At 42.1% G+C, this 12,647-nt stretch overlaps 1 protein-coding gene across 2 annotated transcripts in view; it reads left to right on the top strand.

The window, feature by feature from the left end:
• gstcd (glutathione S-transferase, C-terminal domain containing) overlaps positions 1–12,647 on the top strand; it is a 57,135-nt gene that overhangs the window by 37,439 nt on the left and 7,049 nt on the right. For both annotated transcript variants that reach the window (XM_030051617.1, XM_030051609.1), the window contains exons 6-9: positions 5,047–5,162; positions 5,486–5,530; positions 6,497–6,625; positions 12,022–12,155. In XM_030051617.1, the coding sequence (XP_029907477.1) occupies positions 5,047–5,162; positions 5,486–5,530; positions 6,497–6,625; positions 12,022–12,155 (424 nt within the window). The remainder of the gene's footprint in view (positions 1–5,046; positions 5,163–5,485; positions 5,531–6,496; positions 6,626–12,021; positions 12,156–12,647) is intronic.

Below are 12,647 nucleotides of genomic sequence, written 5' to 3'. Positions count from 1 at the left end.
CTTGCCGCACACCTCCGTAAAATTGTAACCAGTAAATTGTAATTGTAACCAGACCCCACATAGCCCCCAGTGCAGGCCCCCCACTGACAACAAGAGCTATGATTGGTCCGCTGAACTACATAATTTCCGGCATTTCGCCCCTCCGGAGTCACGTTCTGTTGCTGTGCCGGCAGTGTCATTTTTAAAAGAACTGCTGTTGTGATCGCATCTCGACTCGTCGGTTGATTTCAAATTGTTTGGAAAATTTGGATCATGCTGCATCTGGATCTGCTGCTGCTCCTTTTAAAAATGGCGCTGCTGGCACAACAACGGGAGGAGCAGCGACCATACATCACAGGGTGTATGTAGGTCTGCAGAAAAAAAAAAAAACGAGCCCCATAGCATTGTGGCGGAGAATTGCTTAGCGTTTAAGGCAGAGGTATGTTGGGCACACACCATCTGCATGGCAACTGCGTGCATGTCGCGTCAAGTGTCCGCAGAACCATAATCTGGCCTTTAGACTGCCACACCAGAGAGAGCAGTATTTTGGATCTCTTGTATGCCAGTGTTAAGGAGGCATACAGCTTCATGCCAGCTGTATAAAGTACTCCAGCACGTATTTAACCCAAGCTTGAATCTTTAAGGGGTTCCTTTGTGTGCTGTGGAAGACATCCTGCCTAGTCTCTGTTCCCAAGATGGGGCTTCCCAGTGTCTTGAATGACTACAGGTGTGAGGCGCTGACCTCATACATAATGAAGATCTTGGAATGGCTCGTGCTGGCTCACCTCAGACACCTTGGAGAGGAAGGACTAGATCCCCTGCGATTTGCCTATCAGGCCAACATTGGAGTTTCAGATGCCATCTTCCACTGGGCCCACTTCTACCCGGACAGAACTGGCAGCACAGTGAGGATCATTTTTCAGAATTTCTCTATTGCATTTAACACCATACAGCCTTTACTGTTGGGAGACAAGCTATGGACAGTGACAGATGTGGTGGTCTGCAGTACAGGGGCCCCCCAAGGGACCGTCTTGGCTCCCTTCCTCTTTGCCCGCTACACATCACACTTCAGACACAACACAGAGTCATGTCACATACAGAAGTATCCAGATTACAATGCAACTGTTGGATGTGTGAGCAGTGGGGAGGAGGGAGAGCACAGAACAGTGGTTGCTGACTTTATTGGCTGGTGTGAATGGAACCTCCTTCAGCTGATTGTGCAGAAAACAAAGGAAATGGTGATGGACTTCAGGAGGATGACGGCTTCAGTTAGCCTTAATTACATCTGGGGGGAGGATGTTGACTTGGTGGAATCTTACAAGTACTTGTGAGTGCACCTGGACAACCGACTAGACTGGAGAGGAAGCAGTGATGCCATTTATAAGAAGGGTATTAGCCGACTTTACTTTCAATAGCTGTCTTTCCACTGTCATACCACTGCAAGCTAGGGCTGTCTTTGAGCCAGACGGTGTTAATGGCCCTTGGCCTCACGCTGCAAAAACAAAAAAACATTTTCATTTCCATTGTTGTGCTGATAGCCCAGCAGTCTCATCCCATCCATGCATGCGAGTGGTAAGTAGGAAGCGAGGGGTTGAAGTCTGCACACCCGGCACCAACTAACTCCGGCAGGACTACGTACCACGGGATTTTCTTTCCTTTGAACCCTACTTTGTGCGTTATGTGCTTAAACTAGCTAGTACAGAGACCTCAGTGTTTTTCAGTTTTTTGCGTACTTGTCATGTTGTGTGTTGGATCCCCACCGCTGCCAGCTCTCTCACTATATATTGCATAATGTCCTCATCTCAGCAAACACCATCGATTTGATGTTGGACATTATACTCTGCTCAGATGGTGAGCAGAGCCCTAATGTCGGCGTTTGACCAGGACTGCCAGTTGTTCTCCACTTTTCTTTTCTCTGTTATTTTTCTGCTACAAAAACAAGCTGCTTCATCGACATCTGTACTTATCAACTGCACCCGTCTCCCCACCTATGACCCTTAACTCCCCCTCAGACCACACATCGCCCTGTCTGGCCCATGAGAATTTGGTGGGCACCTAGAAACTGGCCCTAACAGCCGCACCGAGGTGCAATCAAACACCTGAAGTGACAATGGAAATGCAACTGGCCTTGGCACGTACTAGCACGCTCATATTTTGCATAACAGTGGAAAGCCGGCTAATGTGTGCAGGACCATGACCATGTTCAACCAGTCAGTAGTGGCAAACTCCCTGTTCTTTGCTGTGGTGTGCTGGGGCTGTAGCATCAAGATGGGTGACACCAACAGGAAAAAATAAACTGCTGAAGTGAGTGGGGTCAGTCCTTGGAATCATCCTGGATCCAGCACTATAGGTCCTTCACACCCGTCACCATCAGACATTACAACTCCCCTCAAATCAACACATTGGTCTTATTCCACTATGGTCAAGATGTGCCTTATTTTTCTTATAACTATATGCACTTGTGCCATGTTCAATGCAGAGCAAATATCTGCAATATTTGCAGTCTAGTTTGAAGATTCTAGTGTTACAGCATTATTGTATTTATGTCTTGTTCTTTACTGTGATGTTTTCTTTGATATTGAAACTGCTGCAACAGCAACTTTCCCTTATAGGGATCAATAAACTATCCATCCATCTGTCTGTCTGCCTGTCCGTCCGTCCGTCTGTCTGTCTATCGAAATCCTATGGGAAAATTTTCCTCCAATTACATCTTCACATTACAACTGGTACTTACATTTAACAGTTGTTTTTACCAGACAGATTTTGAGAATTAATGCGTATGATTACGTATTAGTCTATTTTTCCCCCTCAGATTAACAAATATTAGAAAGCTGGATGCCATCTATATTGCAAACAGCTGGCACATTTAGCACAATTAATTGTTCATTATGGCTAATCTGAAAGCACGGCAGTATAAAGCTGTTTTTTATTTGCGTTGTACTGCTGCAGTTTGAAGGAGCTGACTTCATCAATTTTTTGTGAACTTGATCAAAATTCTCCACCATACAGTATGGTTTCAATCTTGCCTTTCTTTTCACACCTTGTGGCTTTTTGAACTCTGTTGTATTTGGCACAGAGGAGAGCATTCATCGGAATGCTCATCTGAAAATTGCAGTGAATTCAAGGCAATTACAGTGACCTAGAGCAACTTGCAGACCTCTTTCAGTCTAATCTTACCCCGTGGGACCACATTAAGAAAACAATAAAAATCAAGTAGTACGTCCAGTCTGTGTCTACTGGACAATGGGTAGCTTTTCTGCAACCACCCACTCAATCCTGCATAGCTTATGGGTGTGATATTGAGCCACGCGATGACCTTTGCAGAAACATAGTCATGCTTGAGTAGAAATGCCAGAGGTCCTTCCCACATCACACACACCAAATACACACAAACTACACACAGGTGGAAATATTATTTTCTATTTTCTGGCAAGCCTTTGTTTTTCTCTGCACCCACCACATAGGAGCAACTTAGAGCAGCAGTTCTCATACTTTTTGGACCAGGTATCACGTCAGAACACACCAAAGCATTCAGGCGCCACCCACCATCTCACTGTGATCTCACCAGAAGCTGCAGAAAAACCCCCATGACCCACAAGCACAGAATTGCACACACACAGTTGCAGCAGGCAGCCTCATTATGGCAGTAGTCAAACATTACATGTACATCACTTACTTTGTGCTCAAACTCAAACACACATCCCACAAGCTAGACACCCTGAACACAGCAAAGATAAAAAGGTCAAGGCAAGTTGTTTGACCCTCTCTCTCTCCCCCTCTCTCTCTCTCTCTCTCTCTCTCTCTCTCTCTCTCTCTCTCACACACACACACACATACATGAAAAATTAAACAAAATTAAAGCTTTCTCTTTCTGCACACTAGTTGATGAATCACATTACGCTTTGAAATGCAATTTGCAATTAAAATCCAGATTTGTTTCAAGTGTATCAAAAGACCTCTAGTAAGGCCACTCAGGAGCCCTGGACACACCGCAATGCAATCACCAACAATAATTATTCAAACTAATGAAGATCAGAGTCTTGTCAGTACCTTCCTGCTGTTTCTTTGTATTTAATTTCATCCATCCCTTTTGTTGTTGTGTTCCCTCTATGTTTCGGATCAACGTAATAACAGCCAGTATGAAAGACAGACCAATGGCAGCATGAAATTTCTTATTTGTGTTGCCGTGGTGAGAAGTCTCTATTTCCTTTTATCTCCCCCATTGTCATATATCAATTTGTAGAATGCAGCGTGATCAGGGAAGGGCAGAAATAATGTGTTTTTGATATTCCAACCATGTGAATGTGATGGTGTGACTCGAGGTAAACGAAACACTCATCACTCTATATTTATGCACCGGAGACAGACTCTGCACAGCACATCAGTGGCTCACTGCCGATGTGGCGAATTGGAAAGCTACAGAGGAAGTTGAAGGAGACTGAAATGTGCTTTGAGTTAATGGGGCACATACTGAGTACATACTGCTCGCACACCAGCAGAAATTTAAACTTCTGCCACAGACGAGAAAGACGCTCACATTTGGCTTGGAAGCTTGTTTTGTTTTTATGTTGAAAGATTGTTTGCACTCCTTTGTTGGCAATTATTGTCTGGAGACATGCTGATGAGGGAATGGAGGCTTTTTTAGTCTTTTAACAGCCATTTGATGAAATGTTTTGATGTGAATCAAAATTTAAGGTATTGAAAGTGCATGTGCTCAGTCAGTGCTCACTGAGAGCAAAGAAAAGTAAGCTGCTGAATTAATGAACAATGTCTTTACAGCGATATTTAAAAAGTATTCAGAGCTCTGTTGTTGTCAAAGTTCAGTCAGTTGTAATCTGACTGAACATCGACTGCACATTTCAGTTTAGGCAAAGCCACAAACAAAGGATTATGTGATCATCAGAAATAACAAAATGTAATTTTTGTAAGGTTGTTTTCTTTGCTGGCAAAGTTTCAATCGACTGAATTGGGTTTCCCGATAAAAGAAATATATGCACAATATAGCCAAAACTGTTGTTTTTCAGTTTTTTTTTTCAGGTGCAAAGAACCTGTGCTCTTCCTCTGCAGGGAAAATGTCAGATGTCCGCGCAGTGAGAAAAAGACAACAACTGAATAACTTGGTTGCCATGGTTACAGAGTTAGCCAGGCCGGGATACACTGTTGTGGATTTCTGCAGCGGAGGGGTACGTATATTCATCTATGCATCCATACATTTCTTACCATGTATGACTGCGGTTTGTCATTGCTTTAGACTTTATCTCTCCATTAGCACAGAGCAGGAAGGGAGATGTTGCTCGTACATATTTCTCCGCTCCTTTAATGCCTTTTTGTTATGTGCTACTGTGCAAAAACAGACCGGTAATTATGACCATGAAAATGCAAGCTCAGAGCTGCAGCACTGCATGCCTAATGGGTCAACACTTGGTTGGAAAGGGTAGCACTAATTATAACTCTGTTGACATCCTCTTTAATGTCTGTTGTGTTTTTCCTTTTGTGCATCTCTCAGGGACATGTGGGGATTGTTCTGGCTCACACGCTTCCGGATTGCCAGGTAATTGTGTGTGTGTGTGTGTGTGTGTGTGTGTGTATATGTGTATGTGTATGTGTGTGTGTGTGTGTGTGTGTGTGTGTGTGTGTGTGTGTGTGTGTGTGTGTGTGTGTGTGTGTGTGTGTGTGTGTGTGTGTGTGTGCTTGTATATGTGTGTGTGCGCTCATGTGTGGTGGGGTACACTGGGATCAAAGATTCATTTCTACAGTCCTGCTGTGTTGTTTGTTTGAGTTAAAGTTTGTTTTCTGATTTTTTGAAGCACCAGTCATGATTTTTTTTTTTTTTTGGTGCTACCGCAGCCTGTTATTCAATCAAGATTGTTTTATCACTTTTTTTTGTCATCCCCCACAATCAAAGTTTGGGGAAAGGATTATGGATTGGTGTCTGTCCGTTAATCACACATCTCTGAACCTCTTGAGTTCTGTTCTGAACAAACCTTAGGCTGAATGATTGATTTGGCACTGGGATCTCTCTTGAGTATAAACTAGACTGACCCAGCACAGCGCCACCACCAGGCCAACAGAGCCCTAAGCATCATAATCAGTAAGTCAGGGCTAAATCTGATGAACCTCGGAGGAATTAAGTGTTTTTTACATTGATATCTAGTATCCATAAAATGAAACTGATTGGCACGCCATAGTGCCACCAACAGGTGAAAAAGTCCCCAAGCTTTAAGTCGCAGTGACACTGCGCATCACACATAAACAAAATAAAAAATTACACCCAGGGTGACTTGCACCAGTTGTTCGGGACACTATGGCTCCTAAGAGGCCTTACTAGAGGCCGTTTTATGCACTGGTTACTTCCTTTTTTTGTAATCAAAACAGACTTTCTGAAATCTGATCTTACTGTTTTAATTTATTGTATATCTTGGAGGCTTTTATTTGTTATTGAACTATTTTCTCTGCAGGTCTCTGTGACTGTTTTGAGAACTGCTGTACATATAAAGTTTATTATTGCCCATTCCAGGTCATCCTGATAGAAAACAAAGAGGAGTCCTTGGTCAGGGCCAAGAGTCGCAGTGCAGAGTTGGGTCTGGCCAACATCGGCTTTATTCAGGCCAATTTGGACTACTTCACTGGACCGTTTCACATCGGGGTGAGCACAGCCAACAAGATTAAACAAAGCAGTCAACCATTCACTGTGATTTTGCATCGGTTTTGTCCACATTTGCTTTTTACTGATCCACAGATTACGCAGACTATGAAGCCACTTTTAGAGGACTCAGCTACTTAAGAGAAAAATAGTTTATGTAAAAAAGGCTGAAACACATTCAATTTAAAATATGTAAATAAAAGTAAGAACTGAAACTGAGAATAAAATCAAAGTAAAATCACATTATTGCAGCAGTGCTTGTGACCTTATACTGTAATATTATGATTAATAATGCAGCTACAGTTTGATTGGTATTGTTTGAAATTGTTTTTTTTTTTTTTTTTTTTTGTACCATACCTCTGATATCCAGCTGACATCACAGGTGTACACATAATCCTGTAGTTTCATTGCATTGAGGCCTGAATTGAAAGAGCCTCTTAAATGAGACTTTGTTTGGTTTCATTTGGGAATATTAACCAGCAAAACCAGCAAAATCAAGATAAAAACACAAAGTTGCTTTTCTGATAATGTGTTTAAATAAAAAATTAAATGCAGTGTGTAAATATGGCAGATGGTACAATTTGTGGCTTCTTAAGGACTTTCACTTCTTTCTCCACGAACACCGCAGTTGCAGTTTCACCGCAAGGTGTCTGAGCGTGATATTTTTAGTATTTATATATTTATGTGTTTCAGACAAGCACTGCTACACATCACAGAGAGGTGTGTCATTTCCGCATCATTTTCCAAAAACTGAAAATGCCAACATGCAATTATTTTTGTCAGAGCAGCAAAGGCAGGCTTTTCATTTACTGGAGTGCTGCTTTTACCACCGCCCTCTTACTGCTTCACACTCGTCATTGAAGCAGACGATGCGACTATCCCTGCTCTGAGTATAGAAGGTCAAAAATTATAGTTTTAACTTCCGAAAACAGGAGGACCAAGCTACTGTGAAGGGTGTTAAGGAGCGACTCCCCATTAGAGTATGAACAAAAACACACTCTTCTTTGTTTGCTCTCGTTTACTGCACAAATCTACCATCCAAGGCATGCTGTTTGGTTTACTTTCGAAAAACAAATGCACTGCCAAGATGTGAGACTCATGCTCATATTAGGAACAATCTCTGGAAAGAAAATTGTTTGTAACAAAAGCAAAAATGGTTGCCAGCTATTTCAAATTTTAGAGCGTCAACTTGGCATTTTTCACGCTGCCATCGGATCCAAGACAGCAACTGTGTCTGTATTTGTTTAGATAAGATCTGCATTAATAATTGTGGTTGCCCCCTTATCCCTCAGCAATGTGCTACAGTACAACAGAATGAACATTTTACTGTCTTTCATCTGCAGGGACAGACTATTTGTTTAACAGGGTGTTTAGTAGAGCTCTGCAACTGCAAGTTCAAGCCCTCACCGGTCTTGTCTGAATGGAGTAAACACCCACCTTCATCTGCGGAGCTCTCGACTTCCCCAACCACATAATTACTATCAATTTAGACAAACTAGGTCCTTAACTGTCGTTGTATACAGTATGCACTGTTTGAATGTGTTTGTGCAGCACAAAACAAAGTCTTTTTCTTTTTTCTTTTCAACCCGCTGCGTGCTGAAACTCTATTATGGCACAAATACATTTCTACTTTGCCATAAAATCATGATCATTACTTGATATGTTGCAGGTATCAGTATCTTCTCCTATACATGTTACAAAGATTGGTCTGTTTGCCTGGTGTCATAGCCCAGTTTCAGAAACACAGCTGTGCCAGTAGCCTTACTTTTACCCTCCCTGGGACAAATAGGAATATATATGTACCTGCTGTAATTAGAAGTAGCTATTGTTCCCTCCTCGCCACTCCACTGAGACTCGTTCCACTTGGCGAGAAAAAAACAAACAGCACAGAATTTCCTTTTCCACATTATGTGGGGGAGTGCTTTTTGTAAACTTGTCAGGATGATTGTACATACACAGTTCTTTTGCTAATCTTTGTGACTTTACACAGTCACATGACACTTGCATATTAAGATGCATTCAAAAGGAAAAAATGGAAACGGGTGCTCACATTTGTCATATTAAACTCAGTATTTCTTTAGATTTGTACCTTGCTGTTTATGAAGACTGAGCTGCCTGAGCTTTGGCCAGGTCTGTACCTGCGTGACACAGATATTCCCATCTGAAGGTGCGACCCATCACACCGGCTTTAATCCTGATATATATTATACATGCTCCCATTTTTAGTCACGTTCATTTAATCAGGCTAATTAAGTTGAGGCGTCCCTATTCTTAGCGTGTGCTCTCTCTTCCTGGTATTACATGGGCCAGGTGTTAACTGGAGTCACAGCGAGCCTCCACACACAGTGTATTTAGCCTGTCATCCTCTCCTCTGTCAGATATCGGTGAGCAAGAGCCTCAGAGGAAGGAGAAGTTGCGGGGCTTGACGTTGATTTGAATTTTATTGGTTCACAATCCATTATTGGTTGTGCTTTAGGGTGTGATTGTCTGCAATTGATTTTCCTAGTTGATTCCTGTTTGTTTGTTTGGCCCTACTTTTAAAGAAAAGAAAAAACACTCTTGCTCTTTGAGCCTTATGTAAAAATGGGTATTGACCAGCTGAAATAGAGCTATATCTTTTGTATTTGCCAGTGCTGATTGCACTTAACAGCTCATGTTCTCTCTTCTTGGTTTTTTGGAAGACCTTATTTAAGACTAAATCTGTTTACCAACAGGGAAAAAAGAATAGTCAGGGATATAGTGTAATAGCAGGCACATACCTTTGAGGGGAAAGGTGAATCTGTTTTTAGGAAGTTGTTTAAGTTAATTTTGTCTTCTGTTGAGAAGACAAAATGAACTTAATCAAGAAGACAAAATGAACTTAATCAACATGCATATGTTTTTAGGAAGCTATACTAATTCTGTCCAGTCCACACACTAATAGATTAATAGGCACTTTTGTCCTTGTGTGCATGGCCTCACATGCTCATTTGCGCACATAAACAAAAGCAGACACACGTAGACACAAAGCAAGACAAGGGATGAGGTGCACGTTTTTGTTTTGGCAGGTGTTAAGTGTGATAAAGGTGAAATCTTACAACATGACAAATACGAGCAGTCATGTTCAAAAAGTGATTAGTCATCAGAGTGTGATGCTGATTAAATAGAGCGTTGACTAGCAGTGCGGTTGGAGCTTGCTCTGTCGAGGGCCTAGATAGGATGAGACAGGGATGTAATTAGTTTAATTATAGTGAATGACGAAGCACCGTTTTTTTCTTGTCATTTCATTATTGAGAGGAAGATCAGATAAAATGAAACATTCTGAGAGCGCCCTGGTGGCTCGCTGTGCAGAGCGTGTACCACATAATACTAACGCTAAGCCACAGCAGATTCAGGGTTTGAATCCGGCCCAGACCCTTTGCTGCATGTCATCCCCTCACTCTGCCCTGTCTTTCCTGTCTCTCTCCACTGTGACTAAGATAAGCTTTAAAAAAATTGAATATTGTGTAGTAGCTTGTCAAAAAAATCCAGAAATGAACAAAAAACACGGTTTTGCGAATGGACTTTGAACCTTTATTGTTACATATTAAACTACGATATATGCTGTTAGTCCATTAAAATGCCTGCACAGAGTTAAACCTTAACGCAGCATATGTGAAATGTTCCTTTAAGCTAATTTTAAATCACTCTTGACTGTATTTTTTACCTGCCAATAACCCTTTTTTTTTAGGATGCATCCCATATAGGTCAAAAATTGAACTAGGAAAATGTGAAACTTACTCACTGATGTTTAAACCACAGACAAAATGCGTTGATTGAAGCGAGGAGGCATTCTAAAGGACTGGCCAAAGTATAATTTGCTTTGTTTATATGCAGATCTTTTACTGCCAGTGATAATTCCATTTTCATGTGGGTTTTGGTGAAGCGGCTGTTCTTGCTAAATTTGGCCTAAAGAATTTCAAATTTAATCAGGATTTACCTTAGCATGACTAATGTAAAACATTAAGCAGCTTGGTAAGAACGATGCTGGTAGTTTATTAATTTCTTGCTTTAGATGAAAGATGTGGGGGATGCAGCATTATCATACTTTTTTTTGGTACTCAGTCACTCAGTCTTAATATTCAGCAGTAATGCGGTGTTAGAAAAACTGGCGCCATGAACAAATGCAAGGTGGACAAGTGTTTCAGTCAAGTGCAAATACATTGCACAAGGCCGTGTAGGCAAGTGATGTTAATTCCTGCAATTCACTCTCTGCTTCTTCTTTCTTGTGCAAGTCCCTCTTCTTTCTTGTTTGAATCCATACACATTTATCCAAAGAGCAATAGACAATTCTTTGCAGATGAATATCCAGTGCAGTTGATTCAAGTTGACATTGAACATGCGACAGACCCACATACATTTTGAATGGATTTTAAATCCACTTTAAAGTAGCTCTTTACATGCTCCAGAATTATGTATTTTCAATAGCAAGTCATAAAATCACCAAAACACCTGCTGCAGAGTTTGCAATAAACCTTTGGTATCCACTGTAGGTTGAGCACAACGGTCGATGCAGCCAAGGTTTTTTCCAGGGAACGCTGATGTGCTTCTCAGAAATGCACCACAGCCCCAACACTGCTAGGACTTTATGAGCGGGTTTGGCCGTGTTAAGGGTGTTTGCATTCCCCCCTGATCTCTGGTGCTGCAGCCCATCTTGGCCAGCTCCAGCGCTGACTGGGTCTGAAGTTTTGCTGTGTGGCATTTCTGTCAAGGCAACATAGAGTGAATCCAGACTCAGGGACGCCAAGCGACGGCCTGCTGGGCTGAACAGACTGTTTTGTGAGAAAGCCCAGGTGGCCATTTTCACATCAAACTAGTTATGCTATCAACAGTAAAATCTAGTTAGCTGCACTGCACTTGAAAAGAAGATGGAATATGAAGCTCATTCGGTTTGAGAACTAATAATGGTGCTTGGTAGATGAACGGACTAAAGGACCCTTCTGGAATACAGAAAGCCTTTGGGGATTTGGAGGCACTCTCCATCCTCCAATATGTAACCACACCAGTGCTAATGTATAGCTAGGTACCCATTGTCACGCACAGTTTACCCACTCAATGGGACTCCTGATGTGTTCGTGCCTCAACTCCTAAAGTGCCAATGAATTTTATTTGTTCTTCTTGAGTCTGTACCTGTGAGAGCACATATGTATGCAATAGCAGCAGCCTTTATGAGGTAATCACTAAGACTGAGTACACGCTCTGAAGGGCTTTGCTTGTTTTGTTTTTTGTTTTGGTTTGTTTTGTTTTGTTTGTTGTGAACTTTGTGTTAGATGAAAATGGTTTTCAAGAAAGCTTACATTGACTTTTTTGAAGGGCAACAAGAAGTTATTTGTCTATTTGTGTGTGTGTTTTGTGTACATGTCGATATTTTCGTTCCTCAGGTGGCCCTCCATGCATGCGGTGTTGCAACAGACATGGTGGTGGAGCACTGCGTCCAGGCGGGAGCAGCCTTCGTCGTCAGTCCTTGTTGCTATGGCTTCATCCAAAACACCATCAAGTTCTCCTTCCCCAGGAGGTCTGCAACTGCTCACTACAACTCCATCCAGTTCACAACTCAGCTGCTATTTGTGTCTCAAGCTTTCCCTTTTCTATCAGGCCTCTGCCCGTATTGGCCCCTGCTTTTCCTTTCTGCGCTTCTCATGCATTTTCTTTCTCTCTCTCACACGCACACACATAGTCTTTATTTTTTGTCGCTGCTTAGTGTTTACCTCTTGTCTCTCATCACCACCACTGACAGGATGAGGCAGCTGTGTCACATCGCCTTCACAACAGGGTCCGCCCCTCACCTATTCAATCTTGGTAGCACACTAACAGCCTCGAATAAGGTTCTCTGCGCAGAGGCTGTCACGGATATGGCAGACTGAGATGAAAATCCAATAGGGGCTGCACACAAGAAACGCTGCCCGCCTTGGAATTACCTTTAATGATTATATCCCACGTTGAGGAGAATTAAATGTTTGATTTGACGGCTTGGTGATTCTCCGGGCTGAAATGTGATCCTTGTGGA

Source organism: Myripristis murdjan, chromosome 1 (assembly GCF_902150065.1).
Source record: "Myripristis murdjan chromosome 1, fMyrMur1.1, whole genome shotgun sequence".
In the NCBI taxonomy this organism is placed as follows: Eukaryota; Metazoa; Chordata; class Actinopteri; order Holocentriformes; family Holocentridae; genus Myripristis; species Myripristis murdjan.
Note: the sequence above shows the minus strand (reverse complement) of the source record. Positions and strands in the feature narration are given on the sequence as shown.